Below are 23,202 nucleotides of genomic sequence, written 5' to 3'. Positions count from 1 at the left end.
ATGAATTATTTTAAGACACTCAGCTGAGGTTCATTCGTCTTCTTATTTTATTTTAGGTCATTCGGAAAAATGATGGAGGAAAAGAAGCTAAAATTAATGTGAGAAGTCGATTTTCTTTTCTTTTTAAAATGTGTTCTCAGGATATGCTGACTTTATTTAATGTAATTTAATGTCCTTTCTTTAGAAATGTTAAATTTAACTTTGAATGGTTGACTCGTCTTTCATACGTGTGTGTGTGTGTGTGTGTGTGTGTATTTCTTGTTTCCTAGTTGTGATCTTGCTGATCTGATTTGTGGAGGAAATCTTTTTTTTCTAACTAATGAGTTTTGAACGTCTCGCCAGCTGCCTTCATGTTGTTGGAGGATCCACAGCGACACCTGGTGGTCCTGCCTGTTAATGAACAAAGTGCAGTCAACACAAACACACAAAACTTACTTTCATCCGTCACACACATTATATAATTAATACACAATAAAAAGAGCTGTGAGTGTAGATCTGAGAAGGAACAAAGGCGACACGGTTGCTTCTACCTGTACAATACATTTATTATTATTAGAATTATTATTAGGAGCAATAAAGCAGCCATATTTAAATATGTTTTCTTCTAATACAATAATCAGGTTAATGGGGCATGGCCTATGTGTTAATAAAGTTGGATGTTATCTACATGATGCTAACAAACCTACAAGCAAAAACTGAAAATACAACAGACACTAAAATCAAAATTAGAAGAAAGTCAGTGTGGCGGACAAACTGAAGGAAAACGTGACAGAAGATGAGATTTAAAAAATAAAATAAAACAACTTCCTGTAGCTACCACTATAAAGAAAATAAAGAAAAACAACTGGGGTTAAAGAGGAGTGGGGGCGGGGGGCGTTCAGCAGTACGTTAAGAATTGAACTGAACTTGTAGGTTTTCAGCAGTGTTGGATTCATTCGATTAGTATTGTTGGGTCATCTTCAGACGTAGTTTCTCTCCTGTTTACGGTCATTTCATACATGTTTACCTCCAGAAGTGATCGGTGACAAATCAACAACGGATCTAAAAAGGCTCACTGGTTTCAGCAGATTTCCAAAAATAGTCATGAACTGATAACAACCACACAAATCCAGTTGTGTTGTGATGCACGTTGGACCTTTATGACAGTTTCCACTGATTATTGCTGGCTGATGTGGAAGAAGGGCATCCTGAAGTTTGGGCATATTGTTGTTTTCAAAAATTCAAAGCTGGGGAGGAAAATGAGAGCTAACTAAAAATTAAACAGCTTTACAGATGAGGAGCTGGTCCTCTAGAAACACCGCTCTTAAATATTAAAATGGCGCTTATAATTTCTCTTATAGTCCTCAAACACACTCATTTGATTTCCAATTGGGGGGTGAAAAACAAAAATCAGACACAATCAAATAACTTTATACAACCTGTAGAGTTAAGGCGCAACTAAAGAGAAGAAAAACTGTTTCATATGTAGAAAAAAAAAAAAATTAAATAAAAAAATAAAGTAGCTACCAACACCAGCTGTGTGTGTTCATCCAACAGTGAGCATGAAGGAGAAGAGCAGGTTCATTCTCATCAGGCGGTGCTGGGATTTAATCTCTGTTTGTTTTGAGACATTATTGAGACAGAAGCTTTTCTGTGTGAATTTTGTGTCACTGCAACTTTTAGAAACTGAACCCAAGCCCTTAAGAAGCTGTATGTGACCCTCGCCTTCCACCTTCAGTGGAGGTGGCACCGCTTTTACTACAATTCATTCATTGACAAAAAACAAACAAACAAAAAACAAAAACAAAAACACCCAGCATCATTTGCTTCAAACTGACTTCTGTTTGGCACCAGCATTCTCTCGGATGGCGGATGTGTTAACAGTCAACTCGGCAAAGAATAGAAGGAAAAAAAAAAAAAAAAAACAAACAACAAAAAACTAAAAAACCCCAAATGACCAAAAATGTGTTTTGCTTTTTACTCTTAAGGCAGCTATTTTGTACATTGCATTCAACCAGGTTACTTGAGATCAGACGAGGTTTCTTTTGTACATATCGACAAGTTACATTACAGCATGACGACGTAAGAACCCTGCGGAGTGAGTCCTGGTCCGAAACAGTCTTTTGGGGACCGGACTTTTTGCGGAGGAAGAGATGGGAAAGAATACCTTTGGGGAGGAGGACTGGCCCATCGTGACAACATGTGCGCAGACTGTATTTACGTGAGACGGGAGCGAGGGGGAGAGCGGGAAGCGGACTTGTCCCTCCCCCACGGTGACTCCTCCACGGTCTGCTGAACGTCCTTCGAGGACAGCAGGAGTTTGTGTTCTGGTCTGATGGAGGAGTGGGACGGTGGCGGGGCTGCAGGAGAAGCTGGTTTTGGTAGGTGTACCTGTTAGTGGCGCCCAGCTCGTGTTAAGAGGTGCTGCTGCTGCTGTTGCTTGTTGCCGTTTGTCACTGTGGTTATGAGCTCCTGTAGATTTCGTTGTGTTCTACTGCTGCAGTCGTTGTTGTCGTTTTTCGTGGCTTAGTCCAGCGGTTTTCCGCCGTCCCCTTTCTGGTCCAAGCGGCTCTTGCTGCTCTTCACCATGTAAATAAAGTAGGTCAGCGTCTCCTTTTCGTTCACCGGGATATTCCTGAAGTGACGACTCACCGTCTGCGGAGGAGGAGGAGGAAGGTTAAACCGCGCGCCCTTTTCTCAACTGCATTTGTTTTCATTCATTCATTCTAGTTTAGTTCAGAATCTCAGAGCTTAAAGCTCAAAATAAGTTTTTGAGCTTTAAGTTTCAAGTTGACTAAGTTTTGTCTTTATTATTGTGAAGCAGAAAAAGCAAAAACAGAATAGTCAAGATACGGAAAAAAAAAAAAAAACAAAATGACATCATCTGCTTGAAGGGAGATCATGAAAAAAAAAAAAAAGCTTTGCTCCGCCTGCAACGCTTTTATGTGCACTTTAATAAACATGTATAATCTAAATATTACGCCATAAATACACCCAATTTCATACACATACAGCCTTCATATTCCTGAAGCATTTAAATGACTCACCTGGCGACACACACACACACACACACACACACAAATCAAACGATTTGTGATCATGTCACCTCCAGTCTCATCGACAGTGAAGGTGACAAGCAGGTGACCACCAACAGAAACTGCTAGATGAATTAGAAAAGACCTTTCCAAGTCTGGGATTTTTTTTTTTTTTTTGGAAAAGCAGGTGAAAGATCACTAAATCTAAAGGAAGTGAAAGTGTATAATCCACGTAGACCGTAACAGCTGAATACCTCTCCAGTGTTAATCTATCTTTAACTGAAGCCTGAGTAATGGCTGTTTGGATTTATAAAGTGACATAAAGGAGAAGAAAACAAACATCCTGTGTGCAGCCTTTCAGCCACCGGTGCTCCTGAACGGGCCGAGCACGAGGCCACAGCTGCAGCTGGTTGTCGGCCTGTTGACTGGAGCTTTATTAATGATGTGGGAGGCTCATTAATAGCCCGGTCTGAACCTGACTATAAGCCTGGGGAAACATTCAACTTACAGCCCAGCTTCGTTCATTCCTTAACCCTGCAGCCTGATCGCATCAGCCCCCCCGACACACTGAGAGCGCCACACATGGGAGGTATTTGGAAGGACGAGGGCTGAGCCAGCTGCATGAAGTCCACCTGTCGATTTGGCAAATTAGTCTAACAACCTCTCCACGACCAATTACTGCGCCAATTAGGACCTGCAACACCGCGTTTATCACGGCAAATGAGTAACATGGAGGCGAGGGGTCGGGAAGAAAGACTCCAGGAACACCTAATGAAGGCAGCTCGGGGGACAAAGAGAAAACTGTTTCCCCCAAGGACGCTGCTTAAAAGTTGTGAAACAAAGTTTTTGGCAACTTTACAAGACTGATAAATTTTAAAAGATTACAAGAACATCCACAGTCATAAAACATTCGAGATGTACTGATTATTTTTGCTAGAGAGCAACCTTTCACTGAGGAAGACTAGAATTACTGCCTCACGTTGGTGTTGAGCAACGGCCAGAGCTGTTTTTACTTAAAAAAATAATCTTTAAACATTTATGATTTACATTAAAATAATACATTTATGTCAAATCCAGAGTTTCCAGACAAAGTGTGTGTTATCAGTGAGCGTTCACCTCTGCCAGCTGGGCCTTGTTCAGGCCCGGTCTGGTCTGAAGCTTGTAGTGTCGCTTGTAGCGTCTCAACGTGTTCACCTGCAGCTGGAAAAGGTCGACCTGAAGACACAACACAAAACGGTCAGACTCTCAGTTTGGAGCGAGGCTCATTTCTCACTCTGCCTCCGACTTGGACTCATTGGAGTGATTAATTTAATGCCTCCAGCTACTTGTGCCTGTTTTTCTGCTTCTGCTTCAATATTTTTCTGGGGATGAAACTTTAATGATCTCTTTGGGGTCATTGCAACAATAAACACAGAAAAGCCCACAAGCAAAACTAAACAAGATGAATACAAATCTTCATTAAAGAATAATCGTGGTTATGCAAGAATATTCTTTCACAGCCAGTTGGTGTTTTTATGGTTTCATAACGTCTTCCTTTATCCTGAAAACTCTGGTCCACGTTACCTCGGGCACCTCCACATCATGATCCGGTGATTCCCCTCCGTCATCGCTGGTCTTCCTCTTCCTCTTGTTGCGGACACTCTGAATGAAGTTCTTATGAAAATCGCAAATGTAGAGGTGCCGCACCTGTAAAGATAATAAAGAATGATTTGTTTTCTGTGTTACAACCTGTTTAGTCCAGCCACCTCACAGAACCATAGCACCACAAGGCAGATTGGATCAGCTAATATCTGACTGGATCACACAGTTGATGGATGAATATTATGGTAGCAGATTGTGTTTATGTTGTAATACGAGGCCAGAGCAGTTCTTAGGGTGTAAATCAAAGACAACAATGAAAATGCAGCATTTGATTTGGATATTGCATACGACCACACTGCAACTTTGATTATATTAGGACCACTTGTACAGCCCTAAGGAATCAAATATTTTACAAGACCTGTCAGATTTATAGAAAATGAGTTTTCAGTCATACCTACACAAGACTATTTTACATCCCTCATCTGTACGAATATAAACACTTTTTAATAAGTCTCAAAACTATAAATGAAGCCATAAGTAACTGCATTATAAAGTTTGTAGAAAATTGGCAGAACATAAAACAAGAGGTACATGATCAGCGATAACTCAAAACATCCAGGCATTTCACTGCTTTGACAACTTTTACCTCAACTCCAACAGCATCGAGGCAGTACGCCCTGCCAGAAAAGAAGGTTATTTTTCAGGCCATGAACTGAATAACTGAAGCCTGCCATCTTATTGGATTTGCTGCCACAGCCTAAATCCTGCCCTGCAGTGAACTCGTGTAAAAGTCATTCCACTGGGCCATGTAAGCAACATGTGACTTGTCACATGAGTCTCAACATGCCTGAAAAAGTATTTAAAGACAACGACTAACTGCTATTCAGCTCTTTCCTCAGGATGCGCTGGCTTGAGTCAACGTGACGCTTTCTAGGAAACTTCAGAGAAGGTAAAAGGCTCCAGATAAACTGGAGCCACAGGAAAGCAGAGAGCTGCTGCACCGGCAACACACACAAGAGAGCATGCAGTGAAAACACAGCTGCGTGTGAAGGGCCTCCGGGGTAAAGAACATAACCAGTACATCGTTGTTAATTATTGTTTATACTTCATTTCATTACTCTACTATTTTCACTAACAGCTTGCCAAACTTCGGGCATAAGATCCAACAAAGACTGTTGCACCTCACAGACAAAACAATTGAGACCATGTTAAGTGAGGTAATGACTGGCTTTAGCCTAAAGACAGTGTGCATCTTCACAAATACACAACTTAAGACAAAAATGACCACTAACTATCCACCACAGAGGGAATCCTGGGACTTAGAGGCCTCAGAACACTCTCTGCCAAAGGTCTGGGTACAAATACTACACAAGATAAACAACAATGCAATGTTAGAAAGTGGCTGAGTGCGCACACACACACACACACAAAACTATGCAAAAGTAACCACGTGGAATGAATTCAGCTAAACTTTCTTTCTGCCTCAAAGTGCTGTTGCTGCTGCTGCTGATGGTGGTAGTTTCTTGGTTAGACTTTCCAGAAAATAAAGAAAGAGGCCGATCTTTGAACAGTGCTGGTACCGAGCTTCCCCGACCGAACAGCCATTTTATGAAGAGCAGCGGAGGCGTGTTGGGTCGAAAGGAAAACTGTTGCGATGAGAGAAAGCTTCCAAAGTTGAAGCGTGCAAAGCGATCCAGCTCGTCCTGCAGGGAGCTAACACTGCTGCCGTTAAATGGCTGACATCTAACAAACCGAGTGGGAACACTTCACATGGATGCAAAACGACCAAACCAACGTGGCTGCAAACAAAACAGCGAACATGTCATTTTGTCGATTCCTGTAAACTAACCGGCTAACTAGCATTAGCTGACAGCTGAGGAGTCTCTACACTTTCCGAACTTCCAGCTGCCGCTCTTCACTCTCTCCGTCGGCCTAGTTGGAGCCAAACTACCCGCCTCACGGCTTCACTTACACTCTTGTCAATGTCCAGTTTGAGTTTCTTCTGAGATATGCTCTTCTGGATCCTCTTGCTGAAGGAGGCGTTTCCAGCTGACCGGCCGCAGCGCTCCCCGTCCTCGATCAGGCAGCAGCTCTGTCCGTAGAACGGCGGAGCTGTCGGTCCGTCGTGGCTGTCTTCCTCCGTGCTGAATCCATTCATCCTGGTGGCCCGGTTTGTAAAAGCTTCTTCTTTGTCTTATGTGTGCCTCAGCCCCGAACAAATAAAATGACTTCAGCTCGGCGAGCAAAGTATTGTTGTTCACGCTTTCCCCCCTCCCTTTGTGAAAGACAATCCTGCGGCGTTAGCTCGGCAGCTAGCTCGGCTAAGAGCTTCGGTTGGTCGGGTAACAGCTCCCGGCCGGTGGTATCCCCAACTCCGATGACTTATTTCGGGCCCCTGGTGAAAGACATCTCCCCGGCAGCTGTCCGTCAGACACACACGTAAAAAGAAAAAGGGGGTTAAAAAAACCCAAACAAACAGCTGCTGCTAACGTTAGCTAGCTTCGATGCTAGCGGGAGCCGCAAGGTGGCTCAGCTGCCGCTAACGGACGAATTCCTCCGGAGAGACCGCAGCTGTTCGCCCCGCTAACAGCCGGCGACTTTTTAAAATGCCACGGCCGAAAAGTGACAGCGATCTCACCGGACTCTGGGATAAAAAGTCCCAACCAGCTGCGCAGGATGAATGAACTTTAAGGAAACAGCGCCTTTAACAGCCCGCACCACAACAATCGCGGCGGTCTTTGAGAACAACCCGTACAATGGGACATGCTTCGGCTCTGTGTGGCGGAAGTGCTCGTCCCGGCCCGCGATTGGTCGATACGGACGTAGGCGGGGTTTCGCGTGCGAATACGGCTTACTCATTGGCCGAGAGGCGCGTCAATCATCCAGCGGTTTCTTCCTGTATTACTCAGTCATATGTTTTCTGCTATGAATAGAAGTTTAGAGGTTTGTAACTTTCTCACGACAGATCTGACGACTTGTATAGAGCTTAAGTGAGTAAAGAATCAAGAAAGCAGCATGTTAAATTAATCTGAATACACGTGGATGGAGAACAACTGTTCTAATAGACCAACAATAGTAAAATTAAGGATGGAATGACAGCCTTGTTTTATGAAAGGTAAACAGTGCCCTTGGCCTGCAACCTGAATAAGCTGATCCCTTTTAAAATAACACCAGTGTGGCAAGTTCCCCAAAATGTCTCCAGTATATACGGTAATAGAACAAATAATATGCTGACTCACTGACACAGCAGCAGTCACATTAGGAGGCCCACAGTTTAAATCCCTGCCTAAGAAACCCCCCACACACATATGCATGTGAAAGCTTAAAAGTTAATTTCCTTTGTAAGAGGCACAAAAGAAAACCCAATGTAATTGGTTTGATTGAAAGGGATGTGGGTGTAAAAAAAAAATCCCCCCAAAAATCAAAGAAATAGAGTTTAAGCAAAATCAAGTCTTACTAACAATAGCAAGAGAAGCAAGTTTATAAGGAAAGCTCTTACACCTAAGGTCTTATTTAAATATTGTAAGATAAATGTAATTATAACATTACCTAAAAGGGCTTTGTCATTGTTGTATTGTTTGTGGTAATTTGCATGAACATCCAAGTCACTATTAATTATTTATATATATGTTTTGGAGCCAGTGCATTTTAATTCATTAATTGTTACACGTTTTTCAGAGTCCAAACCTCCTGCAGTAACTGCCTGCCGACAACAAAGCAACACTGAAATATCGTGGAGGTGAAGTAGAGAGAGGCATAAAATGACAGCACTACAAACTAAACAAGAATTCAGCATTTCATTTTCAGGACATAAAAGTGCTTATAAATGAAACGTAAGCACAAAAAAGTGTGTCATCCAGGTCCTATTAGTGTTTAGTCTGAGTTCTTTATGTTGTTTGAAGATGTTTCGTCTCTCATCCCAAAGGTTTCTTCATCTGAAGAACACCACAGGACTAAGATGACCTGGATGACTGAGGACCTTCATGGACTCATCATCATCATCTCCCACCTACTCAGCTTTGACGTGTCATTAAACTAACAAGATTCAAGATTCAAAGTGTTTATTGTCACATGTACAGTAGAGAAACACGTTTCCATGTACAATGAAATTCGTTTTGCTGTCCACCGTGAATGCCAAGCATATATAGAAAATAGATAAATAGCATGAAAACAGTAAATGAGTGGGAAAAGCTATAAGACTTTATTTAATTTCCATGAAAAAGCACACAGTTGGTGAACGCTGAGGAGGCGGAAGCGCAGCAGCTGCTGTCATTTCAAATAAGATGACAATTTGGTTTCAGCCAATGGGAAAGCGGCCACGTGACCGATTAAACCAATCGTATTGCGGCGCTCTCTTCCGCCTTGGTCAGAGGGTATAAAGGCCCCGCCCGGGCGCCGGGCCGTCCAGTTACTTCTTACATCGGGTTCTTAACGTCCTTCCTGTGAGAGCCAACGTCGGTCCGTCCGTCCTCCCCCCTTTTAAATCCGCGTTTTTCAGCCTCCACATCTTCAGAAAAAATGGTGAGTATGGACGATTAAGCATATTTCTGTTCATAGTTAAAAAAAAAAAATCCAATGTAATCAGGCGGAAGTCGAGATTTAATGTGAAAAACGGAAGTAGACTCGTTAAAAGCACACGTCGTCGATGGCTCGTTTTTTATTATTATTTCTCTTTTTTTCATTATATAAATCTGTTAAATTGTGTATAAATGGACGAAGGGAGCAGCCCTAATCTGGATTCAGGCGTGGCAGCCGGTGTCTGGCTCTCCTTTTGTCCCCCCCTCCTCCTCCTCCGGCCCCCCGGCCCTCCAGCCCGGTTCTTGCCGGTCATTGTGTCTTAATTCACCCCGAAACATTCTTCAGTCCGCCCGTCTGAAGAGGCCGAGGCCTCGATGAAACACGGAGCTCTCAAACAAAAAGCCCTTCATGGTTAATCCTCATCCAACCCCCCCCAAACCCCTCATTTTATTTTTTTGCTTTGTCCTCCACGTGAGCTTTGTCTTTTGGGCCTGATATTTTAAAACGCAGCATTTAGAGAAAATTATTGCAAATAGATGGGAAAAAAAACAACCAGACAAAAAATGGATTAACTGTTGATCTTTTTCTTTTTTCTTTGTTACTGATGGTCAGCTGGAGGCACTGTTGCTGCAGCTGGGTGTTGTCCCTCATCACTAATCAAATCATAAGTGCACTAAATCTGACCAACGCTTTGATTTTCCTCTTTCTTTGATTCTTTGGAAGGTTTTTATTTTTTTGAGGCTGCAGTACAAAGAGCTTAAGACATTTGTGGTGGTCTATTTGGAGGGTGACTTAATGTGCAACGTGTCAGTTGACTTCTGTCGTGTCAGTGTGTTGGCTGCTTTACAGAAGAGCCATTTTCTTCCCCTTCGGCTCTCGCATTAATGTAGTGCGGCCCTCGACATGTGATCAGCAGTGTTGCGCATTTAAATTGTTGAATGACAGTGTTACTCTGACTGCTAGATTTGTTAGATGTGCCCTATAAAATGGATTAAACGACGATAATTGATTTTACGTATAAAAATGTTGCATAACAAGCATTTTTCTTTTTTCCTTTCCCCCCTCTCCATGCCTTTCACAGCGCGAGTGTATCTCAGTGCACGTTGGTCAGGCTGGTGTCCAGATTGGCAATGCCTGCTGGGAGCTTTACTGTCTGGAGCATGGTATCCAGCCAGACGGACAGATGCCCAGTGACAAGACCATTGGAGGAGGAGATGATTCTTTCAACACCTTCTTCAGTGAGACTGGAGCTGGGAAGCACGTCCCCCGAGCTGTGTTTGTGGACCTGGAGCCCAGTGTCATTGGTAAACCTATTAAATATTGAAGTTAACAATTGTAGAGCATATGGGTTTATTTCCACTTAGGTGAACAGTCTTGTAACCTAAGATAATTTTCTCTAAGATGAGGTACGCACTGGGACATACCGCCAGCTGTTCCACCCTGAGCAGCTGATCACTGGTAAGGAGGATGCTGCCAACAACTACGCCCGTGGACACTACACTATTGGCAAGGAGATTATTGACCTGGTGCTGGACAGGATCCGCAAACTGGTGGGTAATTTTATCAGGTTTCTGTCCCTAATTTGACTATGTAAATATTTGTTTGCTCACTGGTGCCCTCTTTGTCCTCAGGCTGATCAATGCACCGGTCTTCAGGGCTTCCTGGTGTTCCACAGCTTTGGTGGTGGCACCGGCTCTGGTTTCACCTCTCTGCTGATGGAGCGTCTTTCTGTTGACTATGGCAAGAAGTCCAAGCTGGAGTTCTCCATCTACCCAGCTCCTCAGGTGTCCACGGCTGTGGTGGAGCCCTACAACTCCATCCTGACAACCCACACCACCCTGGAGCACTCTGACTGTGCCTTCATGGTAGACAACGAGGCCATCTACGATATCTGCCGTAGAAACCTCGATATTGAGCGTCCCACCTACACCAACCTGAACAGGCTGATCAGTCAGATCGTGTCCTCCATCACTGCTTCCCTCCGATTCGATGGCGCCCTCAACGTCGACCTGACAGAGTTCCAGACCAACTTGGTGCCATATCCCCGTATCCACTTCCCCCTGGCCACCTACGCCCCCGTCATCTCAGCAGAGAAGGCATACCACGAGCAGTTAACAGTGTCTGAGATCACAAATGCCTGCTTTGAGCCAGCCAATCAGATGGTGAAATGTGACCCCCGCCATGGCAAGTACATGGCCTGCTGCCTGTTGTACCGTGGTGATGTGGTGCCCAAAGACGTCAATGCCGCCATCGCCACCATCAAAACCAAGCGCACCATCCAGTTTGTGGACTGGTGCCCCACTGGTTTCAAGGTTGGCATCAACTACCAGCCCCCCACCGTGGTCCCTGGTGGAGACCTGGCCAAGGTCCAGAGGGCCGTGTGCATGCTGAGCAACACCACTGCTATTGCAGAGGCCTGGGCTCGGCTGGACCACAAGTTTGACCTGATGTACGCCAAGCGTGCCTTTGTTCACTGGTATGTCGGCGAGGGCATGGAGGAGGGAGAGTTCTCTGAGGCCAGAGAGGACATGGCAGCTCTGGAGAAGGATTACGAGGAGGTCGGAGTTGACTCAGCTGATGGTGAGGGAGATGAAGATGGAGAGGAGTATTGAACACATGCATTCCCTCCTGTTGCTGATCTGTGACTAAAGTCAAATAAAAGTTTGTTCATCAAATGCACTCTTTGGTGTCTTTAATGCATCCTCCACAGGGCAGCAGTACTGTTAATGACTTTTTTTTAACAGACTGTAGATAATTCTGTTTATACCCTCTGAATCCACATCAGTGACTACTGGAGAGGAACGCCTGCTTTGTTAGTCTGACCAGCCAGCTGTGCTACTTTCTGTCACATGAGGGCAGTGGCGCTTAAATGTTTGAGCTTCCTACCACAGAGCTGCCTCCATCAGCAGGCCTCCACTCTACAACTGAATGGCTTTTTTTTTTTTTTTAAATGAGTTTCAGTGCAGCAGGAACAATCAGATTTTAAACTTAGTGACATGACTAGTTAATGGACAAAGCTATAAACAGAAGGTGGTACATAGCTGGAAAAGATGAGTAATATCAAATTTGAATGGTGCTATATCAATGTGAGCAAAATTTCTAGCTCAAAAGCAAACTCCAGGATGTCTGCTGAGTCTGTAGTATAGATAAAGCTTGATTTTTACAACTCCTGTAATGCCTTAAAATGGATCTGCCATCTTTCAAACCTCACCCCCTTTTTAAAATTTAATTGCAGGTTTTCTCTTAAATATTTAAAGCCTCCAACCTGTTACTCGGGATTATGGCCTTTTAAAAGCTGAAACAGACTAAAATGAACGTGTACACTGGTTTTTATGGGTTATCAGACCTGTATGACAGTAAGTGTAATTATTTGAGAAATGAATTAGTTGATTAAATCATTCAGGCCCTTTACCAGAGTAAAAGCATTACATTAATTCTCTGCTTTTAAAATATTACCTGAGTATAATAACTTCTCAGGGTGCAGCAGAAACACCCCTGTCTGTTTTACTGTATAATTATTCAGCATTTTAGTGGCATAGCTGGTAGGTGGAAATAAACTACGTACTACTGCAGCTGCCTTAATCTAAAACCTTGCATTGTTCTTAAATCTAAAATATTAATCTGCCAAGCAGTAAAACTGTTCCTCGGGTAAATCTAGTGGTGAAATGTAATAGTCAAGGTTTAAAGCAACAGGAAGTAGAAAGGCTAAAGAGAGAATATCTCAAAATTGAAAAAGTGAACATAGTAATGGTCCATCATAACTTTCCTGATGATTTAAATGTGCGTTTGCTGTTGAGACTGCTTGTGTTGCACCTCGCTGATGTGGACAAACACTTTACACACTTTATACAGTTGGACTCTTTTTGGTGATGGCGTAGTTTGTGTTTTCAGAAGTTTAAATCCAAATTAAATTAAACTAACTAGAAAGTTGAATGTTAAGTCAGATTCTCAGAGCTGTTTTGTGTTGCCACAGTATTAATATAGAACCTCGAGCTGATTTCTAAAAAAAAAAAAAAAAAAAAGAAGCTGGAAATGAAATCTTGCATTATAAAATATGGGACCTTTACTTGAGCTTTGCTGCCGGATGTGAATCAGCTCGACTTTATCGCCTGACATCAGCGTCTGAATGGGAGCAGGTCAGGCCTGCCACAGGTCCTGGCTGTTGGATCAGACCAAACCGGCCGCATCATGAAGCAGACAGTCAGCAAACCAAAGAGTGAGAAAGCTGCTTTAAAATGGCCACTTAAACAGGAGGCCATCTGTATTATTGTGGGTTAGCTAATGTTGCTCTTTGTTTGTTGTCATTTGTCTAATATGACTTGCTCTTGTTTGCAAACACGCTAATGACCGATGAGGAGGGTGTGATGCAGAAGGGAGGGAAAGATGGAGAGAGAGAGTTAGAGGAGGGGGCGCTCATAAAAAAAGAATTAAGGGAGTAAAGACAGTAGGATTACCTTTTTCTGCTGGTAACGGTCCCGAGACCAATAAAGACTTTTTAATGGGCATCTCTGACAGGACATGGTGGGAATGCAATCGCCCGGCGTCTCTCCTCAGCCGTATGTGTGGCTCATGAGTGGAGGGGAATACTGATTGTGTGCTGAGTGACTGACTTTAAAAGAGGCAGATGATGGAGTGCTGAAACATTAACAGGTTTTTCACTCTGCAATTTAGAGGTTTATATCATCAGGGAAATGTCTCTAAGAGGCAATAACATGTAAAGTGGTCTCTCAATGTATTCAAAGTTGTCCTGGCACCTCTCTCTCTCTCTCTCTCTCTCTCTCGTTTTCCACTCTCGGAGCTGGTGTGACAAGCTGAGCGTTATGACATCCCAAGAGACTCGGGGAAATGGGCCACACCGAGGAGCAATATCACTTCAGAGATGAATGAATCATTGTTGGCTAAAAGCTATCCGAGCTTGGTGTTGTCAGATGAAGTGATTATGAGATTAACATTTAGTAAAAGTGTCTTTTAGTGCCATCAGTCACACAGATGATTAAAGCCATAAAAAACGAAGAGCAAAAAAAAAGAAAAAGTGAACATAAACGGTGACAAGAGAGGCAAACCAGAGAGCTCCAGGCAGGTGGTGGTTTCAAGGAATTTATTTAGGGATGATATAATTACGATTCGAACCTTCAGTGGAAGCTAGAAAACTGGGATTATTAAATTGGGACATCAACAAATCCCCTCAGGTTGTAGCGCAGTGCAGCATAAATATGGCAAAGATGGGACAACTGTGGAATGGAGATAGAGAAATGTTGTGTTTATGTTGTGTATCAAAAACAAAACCAAAAAAGTCGGATAGTAAAATAAAGTAAAGTAGAATTTTGTTGTGTTTCAGAGTGAGTTATCCAACGATACAACAACAACAACAGCACGGCGGGGCCGAACCAGGCTGGAGCTAGCTGTAGTTAGCTGCAGTTGTTCAGTGGATGTTAATGCTAACATGTAGAAATACACAAAAAGCAACATATAGCACCTTTAATGTTTACAGTTTACAGTTTTACTGAGTATCACATTCAAATACTGCAGATCCATGCTAGGGCACCTGATTCTGTGACGAGCAGAATATAGAAAGCCTGAAGACTCAGAAACTTTGAAATTCACACAGTCTACCCCCCCCCAACCAAATAACTTTGCACTCTCCTCAGCTGATGTGACACAGCACTTTATGAAAACCATGGCCCCAAAAAAGCACCTGCTCCTCCAGTGGAGAGACTGTGACTGAAAGCCAATTATCCTGCCTGTCACACAGAGCTGTGGAAAATTTCCACCACCGACTCATTTTCTGACACTCGGAGGAACGTGAGCGGACAAGCAGGTCTGGCCTGCTTGGAGATTAGTCTGAGGTGGGGATCTGATAAGCTCCCTGAACACCGTCACACAGTCTAACATAAACAGAGCAGAGTCTGAATCAGATCCTGCTCCGAGGACACGTCTGCTGGATTGGACAGATTATGTTCAGCCACGAGCAGCCGCACAGATAAACATGAAAAAAACAAATCACTAGACAGGGTTCTGTCCTGATGCCAAACAAGCTCTATAAGCAACTTATGCAGCTGCATTTCTGCCACATCGCTGTTTACTGAGCAGATACACAAATAATTCTTCACAAATTGCATCTGTGACACAACTGAAACTAAACCAGTCCCTCAGTCAGGCTGATGTTACAGTCCTCATCCTGGTGGAAACCCAAAGTGGTTTACAGAGTACAAGCAAAAGCAAGCAAGCAGAATTAAAACAATGAAAGCACCCAGAAGGAAAGTGGAGTCTTGACTTCAGACTTAAAGGTCTCAAATCATCCAGCATTGGAAACTTAACGGCTAAAAGGAGCTTTGACATCGTTAGCTTTAGCACTGGGAACAGTCAGTAACCCTGAAGCAGCTGACCTCAGACGTCCGCAGCGGTTCTCCAGCCGGCTGTTTTGGACCTAAGCTAGTCTGTGATTTACCGACAAGTAGTACAGCTTTATGGCTCATTCTTTGGGGAGAAAGGCATCTGAGCGCTGGAGTTCCACCCTCGTGGCGTTAAGGAGGGAGGTAAAAAAGAAAATGATGACAGCAGCGTAAGAAGCAAAATACCAACGGTAATAAGAGAAGAGAATGGATTATATGTTTGACAGCAGCAGCATGACGATCTAAATCAGGAAAATGTTCTCAGAGGTAATAAATCAAGAAATCAAGCACCAGTAGGCCCATTTTCCCATACAGTTCAACATAATCAGACCCTTCCATGGTCCCCCACCGATGGCCATTAGATAGATTGCAAATTTAAGACTTCACTCCTCAGACCAGCAGCCTGCGTCCACTTTGTTCAGGATTAAAAACCTCCACTGTTATAAAAAAGGAACAGTAAAATTGGACTTATGATGAAGACAGATCAGCTCGGAAGGAGACAGACGGAGGCAGAGAGACTGAAGGTACATGGCAGAATAAATCTTCTGTGAGTGGAGACAGCCGGCCGCCAGGACACAGATAAAACTGTCAGATTTAATTCTCCACCACCGAAAACAACACATCTGTGGGAAAGGAGTCAAAGCTGTACAATGGTTATGTCCGCCACTTAAAACGTGTTTTCTGAACCTGTTCGACCTGCAGCATTTGAAGTGTTACAGAGTCAGATTTAATATATTTGAAGAGCAGAAAGAACAGAACATATAGACTGGATTTCATTTAAAACTGCTCTGTATCTGTAGAGAGGAGCTCTGTGCACACGGAACAAAGGAAGCTTAAGCGTGTTTTTAACGTTGCAAACTAATATCTGACGACACGTCTGGATTCCAGGAGACTGCAGTGACATTGAATGCATCAAAACTATAATCAGAAAACAAACGCCGTTCAGTTTCTTAAAAGAAATAAAATGTATTCATCAGTCAACCTGAAGGAGAAACCATTTGAATACAGAGACTCAGACGGTAATAATAGATTTGGTTACTATCAGAGATCTTGGCTGGAGCTTGACTTTGTGCTACTTCCTCAACAAGTCCTGGGATTTCATGGGGACTAGATCAGAACTATGGATATATGATGCAATGTGCTGAAATAACAGCCAAGATGGACATCAACCACTTATTGGATTTTCTGGCCCCCAAAGGCTCCAGTACATTTTCCCATCAGCGGGGCCTTGGACTGGAACTGTGGGGCTTCAGTCTTACACTGATTCACATATATAAATATATATATATATATAAAAAAAAGAAAAGAAAAGAAATACAAACTTCGATTTTTGCCCGGTACTCTCCTGAACGCCAACGACCCTTCCGCACTGCAGCTCCAAAATTAAAATGTCGGGGCTATGTAGGTCGGGCCTCCTCAATCAAACCAGCAGCGACTATTTTCTGTGATTAATTCCAGATCAATTTCTGTGCTGTGTTTACTGTTTACTGCTAAAAGCACCATTAATGCATAAGAAAGTGTGTAAAAGCAGCAACTGTCGCCAAGCAGGCCGGCACTTTGACTTATCGCTTTCTGACCTTTGGTGGCATTTAGAAAGGCCAACTTGGCAGACAGATGGTGCATACACATATGCAAATTATAATGTTCGGGCGACGATGTTGGGGAAGCAGAAATTCTAATAATTCGCTCCGAGGCCTGATAATGTCTCTCTCTCTCTCTCTCTCTCTGTGTCAGGAGTGACACTAAGATTTTCTAATATATGTATATAAAACGTCATTTCCAAACTTGCTGTTTTAAGTTTCCAAGAATATAATCAAAATTGTTGGAATGTGTGAAGTGAAAAGGATCCAAAGCGCCCGTCCTTTAAGGAGGACAGCAGATCAGCTGGATTTTTAATGTGTCTAAAATTTTAATGCCTCAGCCCTCCGACCTCAGTGTCATTAGAAATTCGTCTCCAGGCTAAGTTAATTCCAGACGCTAAATGAGCGAGCTGCGCGTTGAATTAATGCTCATTTCATCCGGCGTGACCTTTGACCCCCACCTCCAATGGTTTTAGTGGAGAGGGAAACTCTCAGTGTGGGTTCAATAATGATGACACACTCAGAAGTGACATTCTCACTGTCCCTGGACTTTTTAAGACTCTGAACCTGAACCACTTCACCTCGGTGAATGTTCAGTGCTGTCCCGCTGTGATGACGGCTTCAGTAACTGTCTGCATGCTCACGATATTATAACGATAATGTGGAGACTGGATCACTTTATTCACTGAGATTGAACTGACAGCTCAAACGCTCATCTCTCTACATCTTTGTGCTTTTTTTTTTTTTTTTTTACACTGAGTCAAACCAATTTCTCTCCTGCCCACATGGTTCTCACAGCCGACCGTGGTTAACAGGTAAAACACCTGAAGTTACTGGAGAGTGCGAAGACTTGATCAGAGTCAGATAACACCACAGTAAACTTCTGTTCATGACTTTAAGTGGCAAATTATGTGAATTAGTATGAACTCATTACTGTCACGGTGGCAAATGTTGACAGAAGCTGACCATGCAATTTCATTCATCTTCCACAGGGAGGTCAAAGGTCAGAGGGAACAATAAGTGAAACTGTGAGCAGGATGAGTATTTGCTGAGAAGGAAGGAGGAAGGAGTCTCTCTCTCAGCTCTTATAACAGTCTGAGTTGTGACAATTCAATCTGCTCCTTGTCGCCCCACATGAATTATGGATTAACTCTGCAACCTCTGAATGTGGTGGGGATTTACGTTGATTGAGCAGACCTTCGCTTTCTAACTCCTCCCGCGCGTATTGCAGGCTCAGTGTGGATTTGAGAGAGGTCGGAAAGAAAATTTTTGGTAATGTGCAGAACATCACTGGAGAAGAAACGCAGTATTACCGTGTCCTCAACTTTTACAGGTTTTTATTCTGCTTGGAAATGCCCAGATTTAATTGTATTCAGTTTCAGACATATTTTTCATCCAGAGACAAAATGACAAAACAAATCGGTCATGAAGCTTGACAGCCTGAAATTAACTGAATGAATCTGGACTTTTTTGAAACAAGTCAAAATTTTTATTTCCTTGTCTGTTTTTTTCTTGAAAAAACGGTGAAATACAAAATGTGATGCTGTCATTGTAAAGTATGTGGACACCAAATCCACGCCTGGGAATGGTATGCAGTGATATTTTACAGTGTTTAACAGTTCAGATTCAGATTCACTGACAGTTACAAGCTAACAAACAACATGAACATGTAAAAGATACCGACTGCTACATATGTAAGAATGAAATAAGCTAAATAAACTGGATCATCTAAGAGATTCTGAGTCTCTGTTGTAGTGTGGCTATGGGCCCCCACAGAGCTAGAAGCGGCCCTGGTTTGGCCCTCACGAAGAGCATTTTCCAGCTGCCTGAGCCGGAGCTCAACCCGATCCAGCACCTTAAGGTGAACTGGATTGTCGGCCATAAGCCGGCCTCATCACCGAACATCAGTGTTGGAGCTCACTTAATGCTCCGGTGGCTGAAAGGGACCAAATCCCTGCTGCCTGAAGCCTGAAAGCAGAAGAGCAGAGGCTTTTAACACAATGAGAAAGGCCTGTAGGTTTGGATGGCATTTTCAGGTGCCGTTATATTTTGATCAGAGGTCCACGTACACTGGGGCGTCTTGATGAAACGTTTCCTGACAGCTGATGGAAAAAAAACTCTGCGTGGGTGTTTGGCTCAGTTAAACGTTTTAAAAACTTTAACTTTAAACTTTAACAATGCTAAATCCTCCATTTTAAGAAAGACAGACTTCCATCTGACGTTTCTGTCAGTAGAGTGATCAGCTATAAAATCACTTCTGCATGCTGAAATTTGACCAGACAGACTGCGAAAGCCATTTAAAGTCATTTTGAAGTTACCACAAAGTTTGCAGAAGATTTTTTTTTTCTTGAAGCTTTAAAACTCATCCTGCTCCTCTCTGACTTCTTGATATTCAAACAAACAAGAAGGTTGAATAAGTTCAGTCTCCAGTCTGAGAAAATCTCATTTTGCCCGGCTGACATTTATGTGAGAGATGAGTAATGGTCTGGGGTGTGTGACTGTTCTGTCGGGGAGGGGGTGGGGGTAAATATTTAGGAAGCTGAAATTGACTGACCAGTCAAGTCAGTGATTCAGAAACATTAACTTCTGCTTTGACATTTCTGCGGGATATTCAGAATGCCGATATTTGTTTCAGTGAATCCTGAAAAGGTGACATGACGGCCGCGCTAACGAGGCTGTTGGACAACTCTGAAAGATGGCGGCGACGATGGTGAAAGTTTGTGTTGAGTTGTGTTTTGCAGAAAAAGCTAAATAATTTCCCCACACATTCTGATACCCCTCTCTGGCCCACAGATGAGCTAAATTATACCAATTTGGAACAAAAATACTCAACGGAGGACACTCGTGACAGGCTCCTGGATACAAAGTCCTGTATGTGCACAGCTCTGCTATGTCTGCAGAACGGAAAATTAGATTAAGTTTTTGAAGGTTTAGTGAGCAAAAAGTGTGAAAGTCAGTTACAATAAGAGGCTCAGCCAGTCATTTATAAAAGCCAAATATTGTATTTTACCGCTGGAGAGAAACCAAAACCTCGGGAGAAAAAGAAGAAGAAGTCAAACTTCAGAGATTGTTTCGTGTCGGGGCTCCTGCTGGGAGCTGCAGCGAGGACTGATTGTGCACAGAAGTTGCTGCTTTCGCCTGCCGGGGATCATTCAGGGTCAAAGCTGGAGCAGATACCGGAAAAAAAGTCAAGATAGGTTGATTGTTAAAGTTTTTTAAAGGACAAACACAGAGACAAGTTGAAATCCTGGTTCTGAAGACGATGGCGCTGATGGCTACGACTGAGGATGTTATGGAACAATGAGGCCCTCAGGAAGTGAAAATTGAACCCTAAAGGAGGAAACTATGTGAAAACTATGTATGCAAATTATGAGTATACTGTGTTTTCATTTATTTGTTTGTAATGTGAAATGTAAACCAAAGTGTTAGTGCCTGCTTTAGCTGTGTGGCCATCACAGTGTGATTAAACGTTGATGTGAACACAGAAATCTGAACATGTAAAGATCCAAAGTATTATTGTCCTGCTGACGGACGAGCTCATGACCAAAACTAATTTGTATTTTAGAGCTTATGCAGGCGAAGATGAACTTTTGGTGGCCCCAAGTAAGTGAAGCATCAGCTGACGATGGAGTTAATTAAGAAGCAGTCAGTCAGGTAAAACTCCTTCACATCTCTGTTTTCCTGTGAAGTTTCATTACAGCCCAATCTCCGTCCTAACCCGTCGTTCCTGAGGCCGATTGCTGAGCTGATGGAAACGTACCCGAGCTCGCTGCTGATGCCGCCTCTGATGTCCCGTCAGCGTGTTTGTGCTGCACCGTGAATACTAACAAAGTGGGATGAGTTTGGTTCGGTGTGGTGATTAGCATCCGATTCAACGCAGGCAGCGAGATAAATGCACGTGGTTGTGTTTGCAGATTAGACAGTGAAGGCCTCCCCTGTGACAGCGTGATGCAACAAAGCAGCCTCTAAAAGTGAGCACGACAACGACACGGAGTTCAAATGGCTCTGAAACTACCGTTCAAGGCTGCGAAGCACACAAACGCATCCTCAGTCCAGCACACACCTTTACACACAAAATGTGGAACTCTGCCGGCACATCACAGTAAGAAGATCCAGGCCAAATTGCATCACATCACTTAAATGCAATAAAATCTTTATTTATTTTTTTTTTTATTTTGTTTTATCCAATTTCCACCTTTGGCAGCATTCAAAATGAGCACAGACTTAAAGACGTGTTTGTTTAACTGATGAGTTTTGTTGGTTTTGGACAATCCATTTTGAAATTTGTCATTCAAACACAATTCACGACAAAGCTGTGACGATGTGGTGTTGATCCCACAGGTGTGGGGTCCACATCCTGAAGCCTGACAGGTGCAGGGCCATTAGGACTAATGTGGTGATTTGACAGAGAGCTCCTGAACGTCCCACTGCAGCGGCGGGTTAATGTGTCCAGTTCCTGGTTATTAGTGCTGAATGATTATGAGAGCTTTTGTGGGACTTTAATTCCCACCACTTTCTCATTTCTCTCTCTCTGTTTCCTGATCTCAGTTGCTTTTATTTCTGACCACAGCATGAGCTCAGAGGAACAAAGGGGGGGACTGAAGATGAGGCGCCGCGAGCGGTTAACACAGACACGTACTTTATGACACCCATCTCACATTTTAAGTAGAAAATCACCAGTAAGCTCCTCCAGCAAAGAGGCAGCAAAGGTTTTCACTGAAATACTCCAATACTGAGTACTGCAGCTGGATTTCCGTAGTAAACGTTTACATTTCCCCATAGATTTCAACACAATCTGTCCTCTTTTTACAACCAGTTGAGACTGAATGGCCGCAGTTTTTGTCTGTTTTTACGGTTTTGGCGGCTGTGACATCATCCATCTACGTTTAGATGAAGGAAACTAAACTTCGGTGTGTTGAGCTGCTTTGTGTGTGGAGAGCTCACACTTCACCGGGAGACAAAGTTCTGTTATTTTCCTCCATTTTCCATCCAATTGCCTCTTGTCTGTGTAATTTCATTGAAGTGGAGTCGCACAGTTGTGGAGATAAGCACAACATTTTCTCTGCAGCTCAACGAATCTGTCGAATCTGCGGCTCTAAAGATCTCCTCCATGGCGCTCAGTCGAATCAGCCCAGCACATTTTGTCCCTGAAGTAAAATGATCACTTTAAAATGCTTTAAAAAGCAGCTTTGGATACTTCAGGAGTATTTCTACATGAGAAAAAACATCACGACTGTCTGCCTCCGACTCTCTCCCCATCGTCGAGTCCAAACTCAAAGCTCACTCACTCTCCACTGTTGAATTTATTTAATTTGCTGTTGTCTCTATCTGTTGTACAGTATTATTATAATGCAGCTGCAGCCATTGATACCCGTTCTCTCTGTAATTCTCTTCTGGCAGACAGAAAACAGACAGAAGAGGTTTTTGGAGACACACTTGTATCTGCTGAGATGAGTCCCATTTCATTCCATGTTGACGGCGTTTCATCCTCGAGACGCTCACATCCAGCCTGTACGTTGGCCGCACGCCGCCTTTCTCCGCTTTCTGTTGTGATGATTCAGGCTGCAGTGTGATTAATAACTTCCTTCATGCAGTCAGTGGTGTCATTTGTGTTTAAAATGTTTCTCTAATTGCCTCCTCCCATCGAGCCAATTATTCCTCCATTGTGCTGTGATCCTGTAATTGACAAGCCCGAGTCAATGAGATTCAATCAGTGTGTCGAATGACTAAAGAGAAGAAAGAGAGGCCTCGGCTTCGAGGCTGCAAGAGACTGATGGCTGAGGGAAATGATATTTGGTGATTCGGCCCAGTGGGGGGGGGGCTCGGGTTGGTCATTATACTTAGGTGAGGTGGACGGATGGGGCAGCAAAATGTGACTTATTCTCATCTAATTTCTGACTTCTGACTTGATCCATTATTGGTCTCCGACCTTTTCCAACCAAGATGGCGGTCCTCGTCCTTATTTTACTGAGCATGGATCAGTCAGGACTGAAACTAAAGAAGAACAAGCTCACACTCTTGTTTTTGCTTTTTGGTTCTCCAGTTTCAGACAAACCAGTGAGCACATTTTGAGAGGGGCTAATCTTGTTGTATTGTTCAATATATTGTAGTTTGATT

The 23,202-nt window shown here is 43.2% G+C and overlaps 2 protein-coding genes across 4 annotated transcripts; one reads left to right on the top strand and one right to left on the bottom strand.

The window, feature by feature from the left end:
- Nucleotides 1-536: 536 nt before the first annotated feature.
- On the bottom strand, nucleotides 537-7,356 carry sap30l (sap30-like). 3 transcript variants are annotated; one of them, XM_029518684.1, is made up of 4 exons: nucleotides 6,568-7,356; nucleotides 4,578-4,700; nucleotides 4,131-4,229; nucleotides 537-2,634 (listed from the first exon to the last, which is right to left on the bottom strand). In XM_029518684.1, the coding sequence occupies exons 1-4, from the start codon at nucleotides 6,751-6,753 to the stop codon at nucleotides 2,506-2,508; spliced, it is 537 nt and encodes a 178-aa protein (XP_029374544.1). In that variant the 5' UTR covers nucleotides 6,754-7,356; the 3' UTR covers nucleotides 537-2,505. The 3 variants fall into 3 exon arrangements, with proteins under 3 accessions (XP_029374544.1, XP_029374545.1, XP_029374546.1); XM_029518685.1 differs by lacking the exon at nucleotides 4,578-4,700; XM_029518686.1 differs by lacking the exon at nucleotides 4,578-4,700 and having other exon boundaries at nucleotides 4,131-4,214.
- Nucleotides 7,357-8,982: 1,626 nt separating this feature from the next.
- On the top strand, nucleotides 8,983-11,786 carry LOC115053845 (tubulin alpha chain-like). Its single transcript, XM_029518683.1, has 4 exons — nucleotides 8,983-9,116; nucleotides 10,195-10,417; nucleotides 10,515-10,663; nucleotides 10,745-11,786. The coding sequence occupies exons 1-4, from the start codon at nucleotides 9,114-9,116 to the stop codon at nucleotides 11,723-11,725; spliced, it is 1,356 nt and encodes a 451-aa protein (XP_029374543.1). The 5' UTR covers nucleotides 8,983-9,113; the 3' UTR covers nucleotides 11,726-11,786.
- The last annotated feature ends 11,416 nt before the right edge of the window (nucleotides 11,787-23,202 follow it).

Source organism: Echeneis naucrates, chromosome 14 (genome assembly GCF_900963305.1).
Source record: "Echeneis naucrates chromosome 14, fEcheNa1.1, whole genome shotgun sequence".
In the NCBI taxonomy this organism is placed as follows: domain Eukaryota; kingdom Metazoa; phylum Chordata; class Actinopteri; order Carangiformes; family Echeneidae; genus Echeneis; species Echeneis naucrates.
This window is presented reverse-complemented; position numbering and strand designations above follow the sequence as displayed.

Bases quoted from the DNA above. Each gene is read 5' to 3' on its own strand.
- sap30l (XM_029518684.1), bottom strand. From the start codon at position 6,753: ATGAATGGATTCAGCACGGAGGAAGACAGCCACGACGGACCGACAGCT. The intron at 4,230-4,577 runs GTAACGTGGACC...TTGTGTCTTCAG, and splicing joins ATGATGTGGAGGTGCCCGAG to GTCGACCTTTTCCAGCTGCA. The intron at 2,635-4,130 runs GTGAACGCTCAC...CCTCCTCCGCAG, and splicing joins ACAAGGCCCAGCTGGCAGAG to ACGGTGAGTCGTCACTTCAG.
- LOC115053845 (XM_029518683.1), top strand. The intron at 10,418-10,514 runs GTAAACCTATTA...ATTTTCTCTAAG, and splicing joins CCTGGAGCCCAGTGTCATTG to ATGAGGTACGCACTGGGACA. The intron at 10,664-10,744 runs GTGGGTAATTTT...CTTTGTCCTCAG, and splicing joins TGGACAGGATCCGCAAACTG to GCTGATCAATGCACCGGTCT.